The 23,250-nt window shown below is 40.6% G+C and overlaps 2 protein-coding genes across 2 annotated transcripts in view; one reads left to right on the top strand and one right to left on the bottom strand.

The window, feature by feature from the left end:
* TRPA1 (transient receptor potential cation channel subfamily A member 1) overlaps positions 1-22,897 on the bottom strand; it is a gene marked incomplete at its 5' end in the record, with an annotated part of 28,626 nt that extends 5,729 nt beyond the window's left edge. Inside the window, 24 exon segments of the mRNA XM_081919099.1 lie at positions 301-430; positions 836-1,005; positions 1,981-2,070; positions 2,266-2,407; positions 2,913-2,983; positions 3,705-3,803; positions 4,528-4,587; positions 5,314-5,407; positions 6,128-6,294; positions 6,562-6,676; positions 7,713-7,877; positions 7,977-8,146; positions 9,698-9,798; positions 9,908-10,007; positions 11,645-11,693; positions 12,141-12,277; positions 13,188-13,333; positions 13,893-14,001; positions 14,759-14,866; positions 17,288-17,463; positions 19,931-20,093; positions 22,263-22,580; positions 22,582-22,698; positions 22,700-22,897. Coding sequence (XP_081775225.1) covers positions 301-430; positions 836-1,005; positions 1,981-2,070; positions 2,266-2,407; positions 2,913-2,983; positions 3,705-3,803; positions 4,528-4,587; positions 5,314-5,407; positions 6,128-6,294; positions 6,562-6,676; positions 7,713-7,877; positions 7,977-8,146; positions 9,698-9,798; positions 9,908-10,007; positions 11,645-11,693; positions 12,141-12,277; positions 13,188-13,333; positions 13,893-14,001; positions 14,759-14,866; positions 17,288-17,463; positions 19,931-20,093; positions 22,263-22,580; positions 22,582-22,698; positions 22,700-22,897 — 3,195 coding nt within the window.
* A 39-nt stretch (positions 22,898-22,936) lies between these two features.
* The window catches only part of KCNB2 (potassium voltage-gated channel subfamily B member 2), a 239,838-nt gene continuing 239,524 nt past the window's right edge, over positions 22,937-23,250 (top strand). Inside the window, exon 1 of the mRNA XM_081919706.1 lies at positions 22,937-22,973. The gene's annotated coding sequence lies outside the window, so the exon portion shown is untranslated. The remainder of the gene's footprint in view (positions 22,974-23,250) is intronic.

The raw sequence follows: 23,250 nt of genomic DNA, 5'->3' as shown, positions 1-23,250 counted from the left end.
AATATAAGTTCCTTCCAGCAGTACATCTCATTTATTATGTTTCATTGTGTTTTTTGTATTTATTTGGGAGTTGCCCCAGAGTGGCAACCCAGTCAGATGGGTATAAATTGTTGTTGTTCAAGAGCCTGAAATAATAAAGGCAGCAACCTGCTGGCCATTAATCCCAGAATTTATGACTGTCAAGTGCAAAACACACAGAAGAGTTTTCATAATGCATTGTTGCTAAAAAAAAATTTTTTGTAAATAAATGTAATTTCTATTTCTAATAAACAAAGTATTACAAATGGTGACATTTCTAACCTGTGAACCGAGAAGAACATGGAAGCTGAGCCCAAAGGCTAACATCAAGAAGAAGAAGACAATGATGATCCGGATCAACGTCCTCAAAATTTCCCAAAACATCACAACATATATTCCATAATTCTCAAATCTAGGAAGATATATATGGGAAAAAACCATAATTAACAATCTTCTTATATATATATATATAAAAACCCCAGCTATATGTATAGCATCAACATATTATGCTTCTGTGAAGGAAGCTGACAACCTGTCACTTATAATTGGCCTAATCTAGTAATTAAGATCTAGGCCTCCATATACGGTTTCCATAGTGGTTGAGTCTTTCAGTAGCAATAGCATTTTTTAACCTAGGTGACTCTACCTCTCCATCAGGGTTAAGGGGCCCTGTGACCCTCCAGCTGATGTCAGACTTCAGTTCCCAACATCTTGACTCATTGGCCTTGCTGACTGATACCATGTGATATGAGGTAGCTCCCTCATCCCTGGTTCCCAGTCAACTTTAGCCATATACATTGTGAGCACTGTAGTTTACCTTTGCAGATATAGCAAGAAATTCATCCAAGACAAGAATATAGCAATTGCACCACACTCCCACTGCAAACGAACTGGAAGTTGAATAAATAAAGATGATACAAAAATGATGTTTGTAGTATAAATTGTCCAGTCAAGGAGATTCGAATAATCCAAGAGATACTTAAGTTTCTAGAGTATAAAAGACAAAAATAGGTGTTAACACTGTCAAAAATGAATTAAAACAGATGACACCTCATGTTCTCTCTGTGTCGTGAAGGAGGATAAAAGGCAGAACTTTGTTTTAACTACACATTAAAAAACACTTCAAGAAATGTGAAAAGAAGGCCACGTGTGTATATATTTGCGCCTCAAAGCCCCCAGGACCCACCCCCGAAAATAACTTCACTCCAACACATATTTTAGTTTTAAGTTTTGCGGCAAATTTTGGCCACAAATTTATTGAATAACGTGAGCGGTATTGGCTTAGACATTGACTCCTGACTATAACTGACTCCACCTCTCTGGGTGGCAGTCAAATGGGCTAAACCAAACAAGGGAGCAACGTCGACGAGGACCAACCAAAGCTCACCCCAGGGTTCCTATGGTCTTGGCATGGACCTAGCTCCTCAAGCGGGCTTTGGACGAGATCCAGGACCCCCAGCTTTCTTTAACAGAATACCCAGTTCCTGGAGGGGCAGGTGATGGCCACACCTCCCCTCCCCACAATCCAACTGAGCCAATGCCTAACCGCCACCTTACAAGTTGTGACAATTGCTAAGGGGTAGGCAAAAACCAAGTGGCTAGAGCCAATTTGCCAAACGGAAAAAATTCCTACCCAGCCCCTGTTCCAAAACAGGCGACCCAAACCAAAGCAAGGCCAGACGAAACTACCAAATTCTACAATTCTACAATTCTACAATTCTAGGAAGGGAGGGCAGGTGTTTGGCAGCACGATGCAAGTGCCCCTAGCTGTGTCACGCTGCCGCCTTTTAAAGCCCCTGGGATCACACCACCCTCTGGGGATTGGCTAAAACAGCCTGGATTGATCCAGGGGCTATGGCCAGGGCTTTAACTACTTCCCCCACGAATTAACCCCTATGGGTGAAGTCCCAGGGCCCACGCGCAACCAGGACCCTCTAATAGGAGGATCCCATATATACATACCTGTTGGAAGAGTTGTATTATTTCTTTGCAGATCCCAAATAAGCTCATGATAAAAACTAAACACATGCACACTTTTGTGAAGTATGAACTCTGAAATGGAAAAAAGAAATATTGCAAATGGTGAGACATCTGTTTTCTTTAATATTATTTTAGTCGCAAGGGGCGCTGTCCACCACCCCCACACAGAGTAGCTACTCTGTTTTCAAAAGTTTACAGTCACTCCCAGCATTACTGCCATGGCGAAAGATACAGCCACTGTCCCAATGCAGCAAATTAAAATGATACCTTATTCTCAAAAGGCCCTGCTTTAACAGTTCTGTTGGAAGACCCCTCTGGTTCTATGTGGATGATCAGGAGCGTTAGAGGCATTAAGCCAAGACAATACACAGCTAGATTCATGAGATGTGCTCGAAACCCATAGGCCATCCTGTAAAGCAAAATTTAATTCGGTATTATAGACGGTGACCATTTCGCACAGGAGTTCCTTTCCCTGCCCTCCCCCCGCACATTTTTTGAGTGTGTATAATCCAAATGGACCCATGCATCAGTGATTGCGCATCAGCTGAACGCGCCTAAAATGGTCACCATGCGTATTTACGTAGTATTATCAAAGGTCAATATTTTCTATGCCTCTGGGGGAAAGAATAAAAAGGATTCCACCCCCTTCCCCCACCCTGGTAAAACTCAACAGCAAGGATTAGACGTCTCTGTCAGCTTGGAAGCAGCTTTCATTTTCCCTTAAATTAATGGAATATGCATAAATACAATTCATGTACATGATATTTGCGGGAAGCTTGATATACTGGTTATACAGCTCCTATAAATCCCATGTCCATGCACTGGAAATCTCAGTGGAGATGTCTCTCTGCCAATGAACCTTAATAAGAACTAAATTAGTGGAACAGTGGAATCCTAGTAATACAAATACCTACCATTTCATGAGTAAATATTCTGTACAGACAGGATGGCTGAGCAGTTCAACACGATTATGACGGACCATGGCCTGGGGTGGGGGGAGATGCAGATTGTCCATTTATGCAATTAAATATTTTCAGGCTAATATTGTAACTGAAAGCTATCTCATAACTGCTTCATAGGGTCAGGAAAAACATATGTATGTGTATACAAACACACACACACATCTTTAAACATTACAGTGTGGTATCTTTATTTTAAAAATGTGAAAAATATTTAAGAGTTGAAAATTACCAGTTTATACTCCAGGAAGAGAAAATACTGATGGAAGCCTCACATTCTCCCAAGAGTCAATTAAAACATCATTCAAATCATGTTTATCCTGATGCAGACAGTCAGGATAAATATCAAACCGGATGTCTTAAATGATATGTTATTAATTAAGAAAATGTTGCTTCAAACAAATTGAGATAGAACCAAGAGTGGCTTTGCTCTAGAGGAAAGCGCTTCCACATGTGCTTAGTGGAACACCCAAGTTTTGCTAATGCACCCATTGAAGTCCTCCATGTCCCTCCAAAAGCTACTCCTGAGGGTTGCAGGACTCTCTTGAATTGTCTGTGATATAACACAGAGGGTTGCTGTAGGCTGGAGGGAGTCATAAAAAGTGGGTGTTGGTTGGGTGACTGGCAACAACTCGGCCACTTAAGAAATTGGAAAAAATAGTTTATAAATGTATTAAAATAAATATAATATAGAGTAAACAAAACAAAATAAAGTAGTAGATTTGAAATCACATTAGCATAGCTTACATTAAGAGTGATAAGTGGCTCATACACAATATCATCATCTTCTTTTAATTTCTTGGTAAGCTTCAGTGGGCACTGAAGATATCTGAAGTTATATTCAACCTATACAAGTATGAAGCAAGATCATCTCAGCTTAACTTTCAACAACAAAGAACAGTATATTCCTATATGCCTTTGAAGCAAACCATGGAAAGGTGCAAGGACTGTCTACTAAAATTTGAATATTCTCTAAAATATATACTCAAATTTGAGTTCTTATGAGCCAATATGGTTATATCTTTGTTTAGCATATGAAAACAGTGCATTACTAGACACAAATAAACTCATGATAAAAACTAAACACATACACACTTTTGTACTTTCAGTAAGTATGAATCCTGAAATGGAAAAAAGAAATAAAAAAAGAAATATTGTAAGCGGTGAGGCATCTATTTTCTTTAATATTATTTTAGTTGCAAGGGGTGCTGTCCAACATCCCAACACAAAGTAGCTACTCTGTTTTCAACAGCTTGTAGTTGCTCCCAGCATTACTGCCATAGCGAAAGATGTACATCTGCTGTGCAATGCAACAAATTAAAATTATACCTTATTCTCAAAAGGCCCTGCTTTAACAGTTCTGTTGAAAGACCCCTCTGCCTCTATGAGGACAACCAGGAGCATTAGACAATACAAGCCAAGATAATACACAGCTAGATTCCTAAGAATCTAGATTCCTAAGATGATAATCCCGTATTACAATACAAAGCCAGGAATCATGACTTGTCTCTCAATGCATCAAATGCTTTAGCAACTCTAAAATGTTTTTTAAACGGTGCTTTTAACTTACGCAGAAGTCTTTGGATGCCTTGTCATCTGATGATTCAGTGATGCAATTATCTAAAACTAACTTGTAGAGACCAAGAGGAGAAGAAAAAGAAGCATTTCAGTGCTTTGTGACAACACTTGAACACATTTAATAATCAAAGTGTTATGCAACCATAAAGCAGATTTTCCAAGCTCAGATAAAAATATTTTTTTTCTTCAAAAGTGTAGGACAGCAATTCCAAATGACACAACGAGTCACTCAGATGCTACAATATGAAATAGCTCACAAAAATTAAAAGTGCAATTAATATTTCCAGTTCAAAACCCCCAAATTCAAATGCACACCCAAGCTAAAGTTTCAGGCTCTATGAAAAAGAATCATGTAGTAAACTATTCCAAAACCTCCCTTTTCAGGCACAGCCCTTCACACCCCAGAATAAGTCACAACTGGGAGATTTGCCAGCTTATGCAGACTCTTCATTATTGATTGATATGCATTTATTATATTCAGCTGAGAAATGTGCAATATACTGTGGTTTTCATGTATTGTTGTGACTTTATATTACCTCCTATGCTGGTTTTATTCATTGACTGCTACCCACATTGCATGCATTTTGGATTTAATTATTATTTCAGTTAATCACTATAGACATTCTGATTCCAACTGATACGTTACAGATGGTCAAAGGTTTAGTTTTACTTTACTCACACAAGGCTCTAAGACAAGGTATAAAACAGATTCTTTTACATGTGCTCCAAACCTATGTTTTTTTAATCCCAAATTAAATTGTTCAGTATATAATCTTACTTTCAAACATTCAGGAAGATATTCAACCATCTCTATTAGAGGACATTTATTTGTACTTGAATGGTGAGAAAATGTTACAACAGTCTCTTCCCATCTGAAAAAAACCAAGTTGAGTGGGCTTAGAATATTTTTGTCATGGAATATTATAAATCAAATCAAATTAAATTAAAAAGTTATAGATAATTTGAAGGAAATTAGGAAAGCATTTGTTAAATATTTCATGGATTTATACAGGAAAGGAAAGGGGGGGGGGAAATAGAAATAGGTAAGTATTTGAAAGAGAGTAACCTACAAAAAATCAGAGAGGAGAAATTAATAGATCTAAATACATCAATAACATCTCAGGAAGTGGCAGAGGCAATTAAACAGGCAAAAGCAGGGAAATCACTGGGTGAACAATGGGAGCTCACCCAGTTGCGGGGATTCAAACCGCCGACCTTCTGATTGGCAAGCCCTAGGCTCTGTGGTTTAGACCACAGCGCCACCCGCGTCCCCTAGAATTTGCTATAGGAACAGATAAATTATTAAAGGGGGAGCTCCCCCCAATCAGGATTGGCCTCACAGACGAAAAAAATGTTCCCCGTCCTGTCTCACAGAGAGAAGTGTGGAGAAAGATATTCAAAATTCTTCTCTAACCAGCTACTTTTCCCAAGGATAACGTTTAAGAGAAAGAGCAGTACAAATTCATGGGGGAAAGCAAATGTGAATGGTACAGAAATCAAACTGTTAAAATGGTATGGTAGACACAAAGTGTGAAAAATAATAGATCTCTATGCTAGATATTATATATTGCTGGGTATCAGGTGCTTCTTACCTTTTATGTAAGATGACAGTGTTTACGACATCTTTCCGCCCATTGTGTATGGCTTCGTGAAGAAAAGAAGCCTCATTTTTGTTCAAGAGTACTTTGGCACTGTCATCGAGAAGCAGTCTAACGGCTTTGGCATGGCCTTCTCTGGCAGCAAGATGGAGGGCCGTGTTCTTTTCCACAAGGATAAAATATCAAATACCATGTCATTAGAATATGAACTAACTGAAACAGTTACATATTTATTTCCCATTTATGATGTGAATTCCCCAACCCACCACATGTTTTGCCTAATTAGTAAATAATGTGCATATTGTGCAGGTTAGTCAGCCAAGATTTGGGGAACTGGAATTTGGCAGCCCTTCTGCATGCCAAGTAGTACAATGGGGCTACTCCATAATACTTTTATTATATATTGCTAAAGATTGCGCAAGACTTACCCCTTCTTCATCCACTTTATCTGTGCACTTCACATTAGTATTCAAAATTATCTGCATTGTGCGAGTATACCCTCCAAATGCAGCATGGTGCAAAGCTGTCCAGCCTTTATAATCACTTTGAAAAACAGATTGAAATAAATCAGAACAAGGTATTGTCATATTATTACATACTGTGCTTTACTATAATTTTTGGTCTACATTCAGGCTGTTACATGGATCTGGAAAAAGCAAAATCTTAACTACACAGATATATAAGCGGTTTGTGTAAAAATACATGGCACTGTGATTTCCCACTGCAATATTAATATTTTGTATAGTGTACAGTGGTACGTCGGGTTACATACGCTTCAGGTTACATACGCTTCAGGTTACAGACTCCACTAACCCAGAAATAGTACCTCGGGTTAAGAACTTTGCTTCAGGATGAGAACAGAAATCGTGCTCCGGCGGTGCAGTGGGAGGCCCCATTAGCTAAAGTGGTGCTTCAGGTTAAGAACAGTTTCAGGTTAAGAACAGACCTCCGGAACGAATTAAGTACTTAACTCGAGATACCACTGTATTTCAAATTGAAGAATAACTGGTATTATGAACATGAATACAGCCCTGATCAATCAAGGTGGCACTCTGACAGACCTAGCCATTTATATGAGGACAGAGGTGACAAATTCAAGTCCCTCTTTCACATCACCAAAAAGGTGACCAGAACTGACAGCACTGGCTTTATGGACTGGCAATTATAGCATGCCAAGCTAGATTTAACAGCTGCTGGAAATACGTGAAATTTCATCTCATCTCTGTTGCATGACACCTGTCAAAATCCCTGGAGAGCCGCTGTCAATCAGTGTAAACAACACTGAGTTAAGTGAATCAATGGTGTAGGGGAATCAATGGTATAGGGGACAGTTTCCTATATTCCTATGTATGCGTCCAGTAGCTACCCAGAGACACTGCTCAGTTATTGGTCACACAGTTATCTTTGCATCTTTGTCAATGAATTAAACACAAAATATATCACTTTCTTGAACGGGGTTCTTTTCTTGATAACTCAGATTATTCTAAGGCTATGTACATCTAATATATGCAAGTTACATTTCTATTGTTAACTTGAACGTAGGGGCTGGGGGGAGAGAGAGAGAAAACCAAAAACTTACCAGAGAAAGAGGGCACCTTTCTTCAAGAGAAACTGCACTACCTTCTCATGACCATTCTGAGCAGCCAAGTGCAGAGGAGTCATCCCTTTCTTATCTCCTTCGTTCAAGAGCCTAGTATCTACCATATCACGGAGGAGTCGTTGACAGGTGTTGATACGCCCATAGCTACATATAAAAACAAAAAAAACCCCAAAACTTTTGTTGCATATACTCATGATGACATCAGGAATGTGAAACAGCCAATTAGGGAGGACATAGGCTTACCTAGCTGCAAAATGCAAAGGAGATTTCTTATCTCGGCTTTTAGAACAGATGGAAACGTTCAGTTCAAGGAGGCTGTTCACTGAAAGGGGAACCCCCTGCCTGCATGCATAATGTAGAGGAGTGCACCCTTCGTTATCTTCATCCGTTATGAGATCTTTAATATGCTGCATCTGTTACATACAAAGAGTACAGCACATTAACAGCACCTTATGGAATCTGTCTTTTTGCAAAACCCATTTTGTATTTAAGTCCTCACTGAATTTTCACTAAAGAAACATGATAAGACAAATCAGGCAACAGAATCAGAATTTAAAAAAGAAATACTTGCTTCTATCAAATTGCAATTATTATTATTTTAATGAGAGAATGTTATGCTTTGGGGGAGATATCTGGGAACCTTTATTAAAGAGACGGAATGGCAGAAAATCTATGAGCCAAAAAAGTCTTTCTCACTTGAAGGAGACTCAATCCAAGATTCTGTTCAGATGGTATATGGCTCCTCAAAGAATCAAGTGAATGTGATTAGTGGCTGGAAATGTCGTGGAATGTATTATAACACATTTTCATTGAACATTTTGGAGGGTTTTAGACTGAAATATTCACAGTGTACAGGGCTCTTACCCATAGGTGCTAGGGGTATTGGGCACCCAGGCGCCGGGCTCTCAGGGGTGCCAGGCCAAGAGTCTGGGGCCCAAGAGTTGAGTCCAGGGAATAGCCCACTGTCAGTCGGAGCGCCACAGCGGACTCTTCTGCTGCAGGCAGCTCTGCGCTGCGAGTTTGGGGGCGACCGAGCCAGCAAGACGCTGAGGCAGCTGGCCGGCTCTGCCCTCCTGCGCGCCTGGGACTGGACAACCTGGGGGGGGGCGTCGGGCAGATCTTTGCACCCTGGCGCTGCATATGCTTAAGACAGCCCTGGCAGTGTACATCTTAGAAGGCAATGAATTGGGTCAATAAGTAGTTAAGTCAGTTGATACTCCATAAACACAATAGCTTTCCATAAGGTATCCTTATATTCTTTGTTACTCTAGACAAGGGCTGCATTCACATGGAAGTATATTCCATTTTCCAACATTAACTATTAATTTCCACATTATATTTGAGCTTTTATAAAATGTAAAAGCTTCTTCTGAAAATACAACAGAATATTGCACAAGTTTAGCACACATTTCTGTGTTCCAGAAAAAATCTCTTTGCAAATAAGATGAAAATGAGTGCTAAACCTGAGCTACATTCCACTATATTTCTGGAAGTGGCTTTTACATTTTATAAAAGCTCAAATAAAATGCAGAAATAACCATCAGGAAAATGGCATAAATTGCTGTGTGAATGTAGCCACAAAGTGCACTTCCACTTTGAACTTAAATCTGTTTCCTAGTATATGTATGCTGAATATTTTAATGCCCCAGCTGAGGTGTTGGTGAAAGGTATGCAATTATAAATATGTCAATTAAAGGAAAAATAAAAAGTTATATTTTACCTCTAATCCTCTGTATTTCTTTCTCTTTCTAAAATGTGAATGCATTTGTGCAATGTTTTGTGGCACCAGATGTATGCAATATTTCATAGAATGAAATATTTAAACAGCTATGTTGTATACTATGAGCAAAATGCAAATGTAAACAACTTTTATAAGCATATTCTGAAGAAAATGAGAGTAATATATCTCAAACACTATGAATTAGTGCATGAATCTAACATACATAAGCAGTTGTTTCTTGTACCTTCAAAAACTGTTCATTCAGGTGTTTTAATCCTCCCGGATGTAGTACTGTTAGATGCAAAAAATTACGACCAAGATGATCTTTTAATTCTACATTTGCTCCTAAATAAACAAAGAAAATTAGCAGAGATTTCAAAGCTGATTACCTCTAATAGGCATGTTCTCATTTAATAACATTGTTCATATTGCATATTTTTTTCTTATCTTGTACCTTTTGATAGTAATAAATTCACAATTTTCCATGATGCACAATATGTAGCAAGTAGTAGTGGAGTTCGACCTTCAACGTCAACACTATCGATCTTTGCTCCCTGCAATTAAAATTCCATTAAACTGTATGAATGGTTGTAGGTAATTAAATTGGAAGCCTACTATAGATGCGTTTTTGCTTTGAAAAGCTGTAGCCTATTTTCCTCTTAAATCAAGTGGGCTTCTAAAATACATATTAAGCCAATACTTAACTAAAACATCACAAAATAGCACACAAACATTCAAGTCTTTCAGAACTCTTATTCAAGCTAGATAGTAAACAAGTGAGGGAGACAAAAAATAAAAAACTTGGCTGGTTGTAACACCCTAAGTATGCATCTGATCAGACCCTTTAGGCAGAATGTGGGTGGAGGTGGCAAACATTCAGATGAGAATTTTTTAGGTATATGCAGGTATCAGATTGCACAAAGGTCTGCTAGGAAAGAGAAACATAAGCAACAGCTGATTCTCCACCTCTGGATTTACAAAAAACAGCTGTTATTCAGGTCTGTCTCCATCTCATGACTGACAGCTGCAGCTTCCAACCAAAGAAGGGATTTACTAGGGCTGTCCAATCAAAAATGTTTTAGGAATGGATATTCAAGTAAAATCAGAACTTGTTGTCCAATACTCTTTTGCAGATTGACTCTTCCAGGACCAGCAAAATTAACAGATCTGTGAACGTGGTTGTGTTTTGCTTATATGACCACCTTATTCTAATCTGGACCAGCCTTTTCTAAAATCTAATTCCCTTGGACCCCTTTTCTTTTTTATTCTTTTTGTTTGTGTCTGTATTTCATGATTAGCTCTTTCCTTTCATCCCATCACACCCTAGCCCTAGTTACATTTGATTTAAGTTTGGTGTTAAATATTTGTAGGTGTGTATATCTCTGAGCAACAGTATAGTATCTGTTTGACTCTGTACTTTGTTTTGTGTTATGCACAGAAATACACACAGCTCTACATCAGGATACACTTTCAAACTTCAGTAATGTCATCCATTTTGACAAGGATGAAACTAAAACACGGCAAAGTCCCTGTCGCCAAAGGCAGTTTTTGGAAGGAAAGGCAAAAGCAAAGGCGGTTTGAAATGGTGGCTAGAAAACAAAGAAACAAAACCCAGACCTATTTATCTGATAGGATGCTAGGCTTACAATTTTCATCCAATACAGTGCTACCTTGGTTTGCACATGTCTTGGCTTGTATAAGTTTTGGATTACAAACACAACAAACCTGGAAGTGCGTGTCCTGGTTTGCAACCTTTTTTTTGGATTACAACCCATTTTGGGGGGGGGGGGATTATGAACAAAAAAATTTTGGAGGCCCCTTTGGCGAAAGCACGCCTTGGGTTACAACCTGTTTTGGTTTACAAACGGACCTCCAGAATGGATTATGGTTGTAAACCAAGGTACCACTGTATTTATGGTGATGATGACGATGATAGCAACAACAGTTTATAGGCAGTTCCTTTCACTGGATTCCACCGATTCTGACACTGTAATTTCCAAGCATATATTATATAGTATCAAAGTTACTTCTACACATATAGCTGCCCCACCCTCCGTATCCATTTGTACTTGCTAAACAGGAAATTAATTTTTTTAAGTATGTATTTCATGCATGTTACTATGCAACCTGATAGTAAAGTTAGCACAGACCTTTATTACCATTATAAACTCAATTAAAATTAAATATTTACCATTGATATCAGATATTCTGCCAAGTCATAGTGATCAAACAATGCAGCCCTATAGGAATAATGAAAAGCAAACCAAGTTGTTAAAATAAAAACATAAAAGTATAAAGCATTATGATTTTCTTTGACAGTCTGAAATAGCTGTCTGTTGCAGACTTGGCCATTAATAGAGGTTTCCCATGTGCACATGTTGTGGTATTTCCCTGTTCTTGTTCATGGTGGCGACAAGGAAATCCCCTTATTGGAGATCTCCCTTCAAAAACTGAAAACATCCTGCATACAAAATGCTTTGGATCATGCTCATTGATTGAAATGCATCAAGCGCTTATTGCTGTTAGCTACCCAACTCTCAGTGACAGTGCAGAATCTTAAATATACCCAGTGGACAAATCAGTAGGGATGATAGATGAGGGAGCACAAACCAGCCTGTTCCCCCCACATTAAATATGACCTCTTCAAATATACTCGGAAATAAAGTAGAATTAGGCAAAGGCCTCACCTGTGAAGCAATGTTTCCTTATTTCCATCTAATGCGTCAACAATAGGTTCATCGCCTGCATAAGATGACATCATCAGTTTAAGAATTTCAGTAGCTCCTTGGGTGGCAGCAAAATGAAGAGCTGTGCATTTGTCACTCTAAAAGTGGGAACACAAAGCACAAGAAAGCCTTACAGTTATTCCCATTCCTATGCAAATGTTTAAAAGTTTCCCATAATAGTCCAAAACTCAACTCCCCATTTATAGACTTGAAATTTAGAACAAGGGTCTTGGTCAAATTCCAACTATCATTTTGCACACTGGCCAATTTATAGCACAAGCACTTCCTATTACAGCCATATACACATATATACAAATTATCAGGGCTGGCCCATCCTTGAGGTGGGCTGGGCTGCTGCCTCGGACACCAAAGGACCAAGACGCTGCGGCCTTGTGAGCGCCCCTCCTGCCCCCACCAGAAAAGTGGTGCTGGCTTCCAGAGACCTGTTGCTGCCATCTTTGTGGCTGCAGCCATACAACCCATGTCCCATGCCCACAGTGGCATGGCAAACACGCTCCCATTTCTCCTCAGGCAGCAAAACGAGATGTGATGCCCCTGCAGGTTATTATTTTGAAGTATGGAAACAAAAACTAGCCTCATGCCACATAATGAGCTAATGTAATGAGTTTGCTGTGTGCACTATGTTGTCTACATCTTCGTGGAACTAGACTGTGCTCCTACTGGAGAAAAGCACTCCCAGAACACAGTTCTTCTCAGGGGATGTTCCTGCACATAGCAGGGGCGATTTTTGCCAATTCTCTTCTCCCACTGGAATCCCAATCCCACCTCCCATACTGTTCCAGAGGGCTGGGGTCCCTCCACAATAGTGTGCGGTATGGCACTGGCTACTGCAAGGAGAGCAAGGAATTTGCAGGAAACACCCCCTCTCTGCACTGGCAGGATTCCTTCCATCATACTCAAAGTACTTGGTGAACAGAGGGAGCCTTTCCATTCTTTAACTTTCTTGCACAGTATATTTAAATAAACGTGTGTTTTGTTAGCTCTTACCTGCTTCAAATCAATTTGGGCTCCATATTCAATGCACATTTTAATCATTTCCAAGTCTCCACTTTGAACTGCCAGATGAAGAGGACTACACTTTCCATTATTAGTAAAATTGATGTGATTTTTAGGGGAATAGCCTAATTCTTCACCTTAATGATTAAAAAATAGATGGTTACAAATAACAGGATATCATATATGACAAGAGGTAGAAACAAAAACTTCCTCCCCATTTTGCAGCATATTCATTTTGCCAAAGCATCTTCTGATGTTGCGACAGATTTATGCAACTGTATTTAGTTAAGACTATAAAGTAATAAGTATAATCAATTAAATAGCAACCTAATTCATGCACCTGATTAGATTTTGTTAAGCTTACAAGGAGAAAAACAGATGCATAAATTTTTGTGAGGCTATGGGCCAAAGAGAGATTTAGATCAGAGTTTAATCCCCAAAATATTACCTCAATATATTGAATATACATTTAAATAATCAGTTCAAATAATATTTAATAAAATACTATCTTATCAAATCCTTGCTTGATTTGCCTTACAAAGGAATATTACAAGGATATCTTCATATAACTGATAATTGCAACGATGACGTAAGAAATGTGTGATCTGATTTCAGGCTATAGTTTTAAGAACAGGGCTTGGTGAGTTATGCTTTGAATGAAATAAATATTGATGGAATATTGTAAAATGTATTTACCCTTCTTTATGATAATCTCCATGCATGTTTTTGCACCAGAAAATGCAGCAGCATGGACCGGCATACATCCTAGACTGTTTGCTTTACATATTTTAGCACCATTTTTTATCTGCAAGAGAATTATCCGATATTAAGATGACAATTTCTTAAACAGTTCACAGATTGAAAACTTATAACATATTAAACACTTACGTATTGACTTCAAAAGGATGATAGACACATGTAACTATATTTGGATCAGAACTGGCACCTGTGAAAGGCTAAGGCCAATGGGTTAGTAGCTGGGACACTAGCAATGACTGGAGATGCTGACACGTGGGGCCTACCAGTGCCTCTTCTCATCAAGAGATGGAAGGTTACCCCAAAGGCCTCTTCAATGATAAAGGGGCAGGGAGAGTCAGAGTCCATAGGCTGATGGCCATGGCAGCAGATTCTAGAAGAGTGTGACTCTCACTTTTTTTGCCCTTCTAGGCCTTTACTTTTGGGAATAAGAAAGTCTGGTGGACTTCAAGTTAATAAAACCTCAGAATTCATATGAAAATTGCAGGTGAAAGCTTGCTGACAACAAGCAGGGACTAGCAAGGAAGTAAAAGTCCACCTGCTGTTCTCTTCACCTAATGTTTTATCACGCAAATTTGTTAGGGCAAACTTTTGATCCTTCTTTTCAAAAAATAAGAGCTTCTAATTTTCTGATAGGTTCCCCAGTAGATGCCTATGACCAGCTCCTTGATGCCACATCTAACAATTAACATGTGCAATGCTTATACACATAACTTGCTACAGTATATAGAAATATGAAAAGGCAAGAGAACCACACTGATTCACAGAGAAAGACAAACAAAAAAGTAAATAATTTCTGTACATACCAGAAGTTTCAGTGCTTCAGTATTATCTTTATAACATGCAATTAATATGGGTGTGTTCCCACTCTCTCCTTCCAGGTTCACATCTGTAGTGCTGTGTTCGACGAAAATCTAAACATTAAAATTAAATTTAAAAGTCTGACTCTTCTGTCACATCATTGCTGGGCTTATCTCAGGAGTAATAAGTAGAACACACCCCTGTCATCCACGTAATTATTGGCAAACCCACTCTCTTTCCCCATAGGTAACTCCAGAGCAACTGTCTCAGGCACAGGCCATCTGACATGCGTTCTAGTGACAGGCCTGGACCTTTAATTCTGTGTGCAGCTAACGTACAGCTGATGGAAACTTGCCTAGATATGTTTTCTCCACGCCATTCACAAGACCTCCCACTGCATTTTGAAGCCACCTGGAGCATCACATGTATCATTTGATCCTAGAGGTTACAAATAACTGCATGAATGATGGTTGTGAAGTGTTGAAAAGAATCAGCCTTTTGACTCCTGCCTAACCAACACAGGTTTCATTTCCATGCATGTGGCCCTTGACAGATTGCTTCTGAAGGACTGTAACCCTTGACAAAAAAAAAAGTTTTCTCCACCCTGGCTCTGTGGTGTGCTTTCAACCGTTTATCTCCATATTTCAAAAAATCTTCAGTACCACAGGTGGATTTAGGGTTTTATTGCATTGGGCACTGAGCCTAGGGGGTGCCACAGGGCACCACAACTGCGACATAGTGAACTGAGCAGAACGGAACGCGAGAGGTGGGTGGGGTGTGTGCACTGAATTTTGGTCTTGCACACGGCACCACTGAAATTTGAAAGACCAAAGTCCGCGTCTGCCTGCAGATCAAGCTGCTCTTAAAATATGAAGAATAAGTCCGTAAATCTACTGAGCTACTGATTCTCTGCTTCATCTTGCAGCCAGTGACATGAGGCATTTATCTCCCATGAGATAGTATAGCATGCTCTAAAATCCAGCTTTTTAAATCACTAATATATCAGCACAAAATTTTCATAAATGTTAATTTACAGTTCAGATCATAAGACTACCTTATTATTTGGGTGTGGGGCTCTTAAGAGTTTATTGAGACTTCCACAACAAAGAAAAACAAGCAGAGAAGCAATAAAAACTTGGAGCATATTTACCTACATTTGATTACATAAAAGTAAAACAAGTAGAACAACAGAAAATCTTCCACAAATGTACAATCACACAAACAAATAAACAAACACTAAGTGAAGCAATCCGGCAACCATCACAGAAGAAATCAACCAGCCAAGCATAAAGGGAAGGGTGTGTGTGAATTAAGTCAGGACTCAGTTATAGAGCTGCAAATAAAATGTTTTAAATGTGTTGTAAAGCGCAAAATACAAATGTGACACTAGATAGCAGCAGTAAGCTATGCCAAATTAAATGTATTTTTCAAAACTTTTTTTAAAAAAGGCATTTTCACAACATTTTTTATATGTGTGTGGATTCCACCCCACTCAGTCCATAATATTAATTACTCCACCCCACTTTGACTTGGGCATGACTGTGTATATGTGCAGCACAAGGAAATAAATAGATTCGAACCCAGAAATGGAGGGAGAGAGCTGGAAAGTCCTCATGGCTCACGAGGAGACCCTCTCTGGAGCCTGAAGAGGATGTCAATAAGGGTGCAGAAAGCCCTGAAGAGACCAGAGGCACAGCAGGGATTTGTTGAGGCTGCTCAGCCTCCCAGTCTAAAAGCTGTTGTGTGGGGTACCAGAGCCACATTAGCCTCTTTCCTGCATGCCCTCCAGTGACTTGCCGGCCAAAGATCTTCCATTCTGAATGTGGAGATTTTTGGATACAGTATTTTTGTATGGATTGAAGAGCAGCAGAGAAGGCATTCAAAGGCCATTTAGAGGGTGTTGCTCTCTTTACACAATTTCACTTATGTGTGCACGGGCCCAAAATGTAACCACTGCTTAAGTGTGAGGGACGGGGAATGGCTGTATATATTTTGGAAAGAAGTTTGTCCATCTGCCCTCCATAGGTTCATCCACCTCTCAAGACATCATCACTGTACTCAGTGTGATGGTTCCTGAGGTGGTGAAAATGGGGTTCGTCACCATTTGGATGCTGGGAGCCATTTTGAATCAAGATGGCAGCCCCAACCACAACTTTGGTACAGCCTTTTTTGCGTAGGCCTGGCTGCTTCTTAAGATATCATAGCCAAACTCAGCATGAGGGTTCCTGCAGTGGGTGCGATGGTCTTCACTGAAGCTCGGATGACATCTGCCATTTTGAATCAAGGTGGTGGACCAAAACATGACTTTGCCCAATTCTTGGTGTGATGGGTTCAAACTCACAAACTGCAATATCCATTTAAATATCAAAATATTTTCAGAGCCGGGCAGTCTCCCCTAGTCACTCTATAAAACTGCATGAGCTGATGGAGGAAGCCATTCATACATATTTAATAAAACAAAACCATTTCACATAGAGCCCGCTTTACTATTCACTTTTCATTGGCAAGGGTATGAACTTGGAATTAAACTTTACCTTAACTAATTCATTGTGAAGGCACTGCACAGCCAAGTGAAGTGGAGCCATCATACTGGAATTAAGAATGTTTGGGTTAGCTCCTTTGCTGAGAAGTAATTTAACACTTCCAATCTGGGATTTTTTCGTGGCCCAGTGCAGTGGTGTGTTTCCAGAGCAGTCAGTCACATTTAGCACTAGGCCAAAGGATAAGAAAACAGAGCGGATGTTATATCACACTTGTATGATGCACAGAATGACTAGTATTAATAATCATAATGTTTTAACAAAAATAGTAACTGTAAATGCAGATGTTAGAGTAATTAGCAAGTGCCAACCTTTATTCAGCAGATTTTGTCCTGTATCATTTGCATACTGTAAATTTAAATCATAAAATCTAAATGAAAGTGTGTGATATACTCTTAAAAGAGCAGTTAATGCCTTTTCTACTTATCTGTACTTGTAAATGCATTCTAATTGTCTGCTTTTTTGAGGCCAGCCTGTTATTGATCTGCTGCTTCCAGGGTATGACACAAAGATGTGCTTTCTACAATAGGATATAGCCATCTGAAAATAAATCCAGTAAGTAGAAGAGTATAATTCCAAATGCACATTTGACACACAGGTGCTTTTACATGGGTTATGTTCCTGTCAAAGTCATTTCCTAAATGTTTTTCCTCTCAAAACAGACACAGTACCTAAAAGCCTAGACACCTAAGAGTTATGGTGGTACAAGCTGTACTATGTCACCAGAGAAGGGGAGAAAACAGGAGGAAGGAGAATTGGGAAGATGGTGCTGGTGCAATTGCCAAGTCACATGACACTGAAATGTGCTGAACGGTTGTGGTCATTGGATTCTCCTGCTTTCTGGTACAGTGAGAGAGGAAGAAAATTTTCTCTCTACCCACTTTATCTACACCATACATATCCACAGTTAAGTCACACTCAAGAGTAGACTGATGGAAACAAATGAACAAGTAAATGAAGCCCACTGATTTCAGTGGGTCTGCTCTGAGTATGGCTAGTTGAATGCCAGTCTCTGTTTGCTATTTGATGGCCAGAAAATTACTAGACACTTCCAACTTCCCCAGAGAAGTTCCAGAGGTGGCACAAACAAAATTTAGTATTATATGGAGGACTGGATACATATGTCATTTTTGTTACCACTATTTACAGCATAAAAGTATCTCAATAGAAGTGAAACAGAACGGTCTGGGGATCTAAAGAGCTACTTTAGATATGGCCAAGAACTTGAGCATGTCCATCTCTACTTTTCAGTTTTTTTCTCTGAACTGCAGAAAACATTTAACTGCTTTTAAAAGGCCCCTCAGTTTTAAAAGCGGTTAATCATGTGCTATAGGGAGCTGCTCCTCAAGAAACACATAAGTTTGGACATGCAGATTTAGGGCAGTATCCAATTAAATAGTTATACTAGTGCAACAACTTTCAGCTGTGCAATTTAACTTTTCTGCCTCTCCTCTCTGGTGTTAACCACAGTGCCTCCTAAATCTGTTCTGGTGCTTCCCTCAACCCTCCAGAACAGATTTAGGGGGCACAAGGCATGCATGTTGTTCTTTGTGCACGTGCGCGCACACACACAACAGCCTGAAACTACAGATCATGGAGGTGCACATTCAAAATTCTATGTGAGCCCTTGTGATGTCACAATGAGGAGCTCAATCTGCTAGCAAAGTGGTAAAGTAATGAGTTCTCAGCCTATGCAAACAGACTCAGGTCTGCATGTGCAAGCATTGCTGCAGCTGCCCTGAAGGTAGAATGGGAAAACCTGGAAGACTGTTATGGCAGCTTTGGATAAGGACTATTGTTCCACAGTGGAAGAAGGCTGCTTTGCACTCATGAACCCAGACAAAGACACAGAAATTTGTCCACAGATGACTAACCCTGAGAATGGAATTGCACACAAATATTACTTGTAGTGCTCACCACTGCAACTGCTTTTTGAGGTGGGCAACATTCCAATAAGCTATAAGCACATCTCCTTTGCTTCACACGCTCCTTTCACTAGTCACCAGAAGACCTACCATTGTCACCTGAGTGCCACGTGGGTACATAAGCAGAGAGAAATGTCCTCTGCGAGGCTGATGCCTCAAGGCAACGCAGCAAGAGACAGTGAAAATATTTAGTAAACCTACATATGGTAGTGTGGGGATTTGTTGTGAAGAAGCACACACAAAAGTAATGTGGTCTCATTAGTTAATGAAGTAGCTGCTATACTGTGTGGTTATCAAGTTATGTGGATTGTGGAATCTACAAATTTCAGGCTGCGGGTGTTCTGCTCTGATATGTTGCCCCCTAGTCTCTGCATTCAGAACTGTTTCAACTTTCCCCATTGTTGATCTGTTAGCAACGGATCTAGCCTTTTCTCATCATCTATATAATTTATTTTGCATCAGTCAGATTCCATAATGCATTAATCCTTCTACAGCTGATCATCTGCATTTGTGCTCAAGCTATTAATAAAGTCAAAACATGATACTATGGAATGAATATGAGTTTAGTTGACTGACTAGATACACATCCCAACATGCTAAGACTAGAACACAAGACTTCTCCCATGAAGTCTTGTGTATGTGCTGATCATACATTTTGTATGTGCTGATCAATAGATACATGCTTTAAAGTAATAATAATGATTTTTGTCACCTTCAGTTGAAGAACCATCTATAATCATTTGCATTAGCTCAAGTTGACCTCCTGCTGCAGCATGATGTAATGGAGTGGCATTTAGCTCATCCAGTTTCTTAAGACCATCCCGATTCTTCTTAATGAAACTTCGTAGTCTGCAGGTACTTCCATCTGAGATCACCTAATTTTGGATTATAATTTTTTAATAATGCAATAATATTTATTTTCAAAGAGAATGTAGTACTGAAATGCCACAGTCTATAGACATACTGGCTTGGCATACTGGCTGGCTGTTTGTTTTCAGGATACCTTGGCACCTGCATGCTAATTGCTTTTAATCTAGTAGAGCCAGAAGCTAAAAGTTAACAAAATTGGATTACATTTGTATGAATCATCTTTTAATCTAATGAAGGAGAGTGCAGAAGAGGGTGGCCAAGATGATAAAAGGTGCGGAAACCAAGACTTATGAGGAATGGTTGAAGGAGTTGGATATTGTAATGGTTCTAGGGGTTGCTTGTGCGTAAATCGGCGCCACACCTGGCTGGGTCGCCTGAGTGAACCCTTTCTATCCGGACAGCCACTCACCCGTGGCTGTCTCAATCACTGGCAGAATCCGTCAGTGGGCGTTTCTTGAACTTCTTCCAGCAAAGAAGCTCTTTGACGCCTAGTCTCCGCCTACTCTCCCTGCGCAGAAGCCTTCTGCGCAGGGAGGGTGTGGGCAGCGGAGGACCCATGCTCTCCCCGCTGGTCTCCGGCGAGGAGTCATGGAGCCACCTCGCCGATTCCCCCATCTGCCCCCCTTCTCCACTGGTGCTACGCTGATTTCCTTCCCCAGAAGATGGGCTGCTTCTCTACCTCCCGTGACGCTCTCCGGAACCCCTCTGGAGCCCTCCCTCTCCCTCTGGCTCCGATGGCAGTTCCCTGACAGATATGTTTTGCCTAATATATCTAAAGGGCTGTCACATGGAAGATGCAGAAAGCTTGTTTTCTGCTGCTCCGGAGGGGAAGACCCAAACCAATGAATTCAAATGACAAGAAAGGAGATTCTGACTAAACATTAGGAAGAACTTTCTGACAGCAAGAGCTGTTGGAACAGTAGAACCGACTACCTTGGAGGATGTTGGGCTCTTTTTCACTGGAGGTTTTTAAACAGAGGTTGGATGGTCATCTGTCAGGGATTTTTTAGCTGTGATTCCTTCATTGCAGGGGGTGGACTAGATGACCCCTTCCAACTCTACAAGTCTATGATTCTATCCCACTTATCTTTGTTCAGGGGACAACTTTTCCTCCAGGCTCACAGGACAGCAAATGCAGGGTTCTAGTTTTGGCTCAATTGATTGAGCTGTATTAGCTCTGAAAATATCATAGTGTGGTGCTTACTCACTCTACAACATAATTTTTAAATCAAGAGATAGCATCAAAGAATATGGCTATTTTCTCTCCAGCAATGCTACTTGCATTCATTACATGGGAATAGTACATTATGCCATATGAACCAGAGTGTGGACATGATAAATATATTGGGGGGGGGGGATCTGTTGCGTGCTTTGTTTTTTGTTTTTTTCCACATGCAGAGAGGTCCTAAGACCTATATTAACCTTTGGATCAAGGCCAGCGAAAAGATTAAAACTTTTTACAATATCAGCATATCTGATGCTTGTGAGTCATAGGAAATTACCAGATTAATTTGAGCTAGTTGTGCTATTGCTGTTAAAGGCAACACAAAACAGAGTAGCAACAAGTAACCCTTAAAACGTGTGCTTTTTAAACTACATAAACTGAACTCAAAACATCCTACAAATTCATTCCATTCTCATCCATTCTTCTGAATTCTACATAAACAGGGGTTGTTGTTTTTTAGAAGAACCATAGAATTGTAAAAGGTAACCTATTCCAACATTCTGTCCCAAAGGAGATTTTAGAGAAGTTTTAGATCCCAGATACAAGTACATTCCTAATACATGCATCATTTTAAGAGCTGAGTTTTCAGCATCCTGGACTTCTTGGCCAGGGTATTGAAACTGCCTTTGGACCATCACTTTGTCTGTTTACCAGGAAGAGATTCAACAGGTACAGAGTCTGCCAGTATGGAGGTGCACTAAAAGGAAAACTTTGGCCTGTTGAATTTTCGACGGATCTTACTCCCTGGTTAATCCTGCAGGAAAAGAGGCTCACAAACCAAGGACCCAGACACTCCATAACAGGATTTCCCCAGAAGCACAGATCTGAAGACACTTCATACCTGCTCCAGGTAGCTCCGCGATGCGCGGCTGCTTCAGGCTGCAATCTTATACCCCCTTTAACCTGGACTTTAAGTCCCGCCGAACTCGCGCGGCGCCAGCCGCTTTACCTTAAACACATCCTGCGAGGCGACCGAGGCGGCGTCAGCTTCGCACACGACCCCTTCGTAGCAGGTGTCCTGCTTGCTCTGCCCGGACTGGAACAGCTTCAGGAAGGCGCGCCTCATGGTCTCGCTGCCAGTCCGTCTCCCGCGGCGACCTGTGGGAGACACCAGAAGGAGCCATGTGTGCAGGGGAAAGCCCGGCCCGAGAGAGCAGGAGGAGGAGGGACGGGCGAGGTGCTCCCACCCACAAAAGAGGAGGCGCGAATGGGGCGTCGTCAGGCGGAGCCGGCTGCACGAGGAAGAGGCGTGAGGAAAGGCCGCGAGCGAGCGGCGGGCTCGTGGAAGAGATTCCCGCCTCCGGAGTTGAGGGAGAGCGGCCAGAACAGGGGCGGGGGCGGGGGCGGTGGCCTGAGGGGTCTCGCCGGAGGAACAGCGCGGCGCCGGTGCGCTCGCCTCTGGAGGCTGAAGCGGCCTCCGCTAGAACAAGGCTCGACCGCCGAGGAAGGAAATTGGCGCCTCAGCCGAGGAGTGGGGCCCCTCTCGGCTGTCCGCCGTGGGGTCGATGTGGCGACGTCCCCACTCAGACAGACGCTTTTGTGCTGCTGCTGCTGCTGCTTCTCCTCAGGAACGAGCAAGACCATTTAGGCTGGTACTCAGAAATTTGCGGGTACCCCACTGCCCTCGCAAGGCCAAAAGAACCTAAACACCGTCAGCCTAGTATGTTTCCCATTTATTATATAAAGCACTGAATAGCTATTAACAACCTATTTACTTTTTAAGTGCCAATTTTATATGTCCTGAAGAAGATACAGCCTAAGGCTGAACGGTTAACAAACCCCTCACGGGGACCAAACCAACCCAGAATGTAAACTGTAAAAACCACATAATTATAAATAACACAAGCAGCTATTTAAAAAGTAAACTTAATTTTTTAGAAAATAAAACTAGCAAGGGAATTATTTGGTACGGCACTCTAGAAACACCAGAAGAATAT

This window comes from Podarcis melisellensis, assembly GCF_964234715.1.
Source record: "Podarcis melisellensis genome assembly, chromosome: 7".
Taxonomy (NCBI): domain Eukaryota; kingdom Metazoa; phylum Chordata; class Lepidosauria; order Squamata; family Lacertidae; genus Podarcis; species Podarcis melisellensis.
This window is presented reverse-complemented; position numbering and strand designations above follow the sequence as displayed.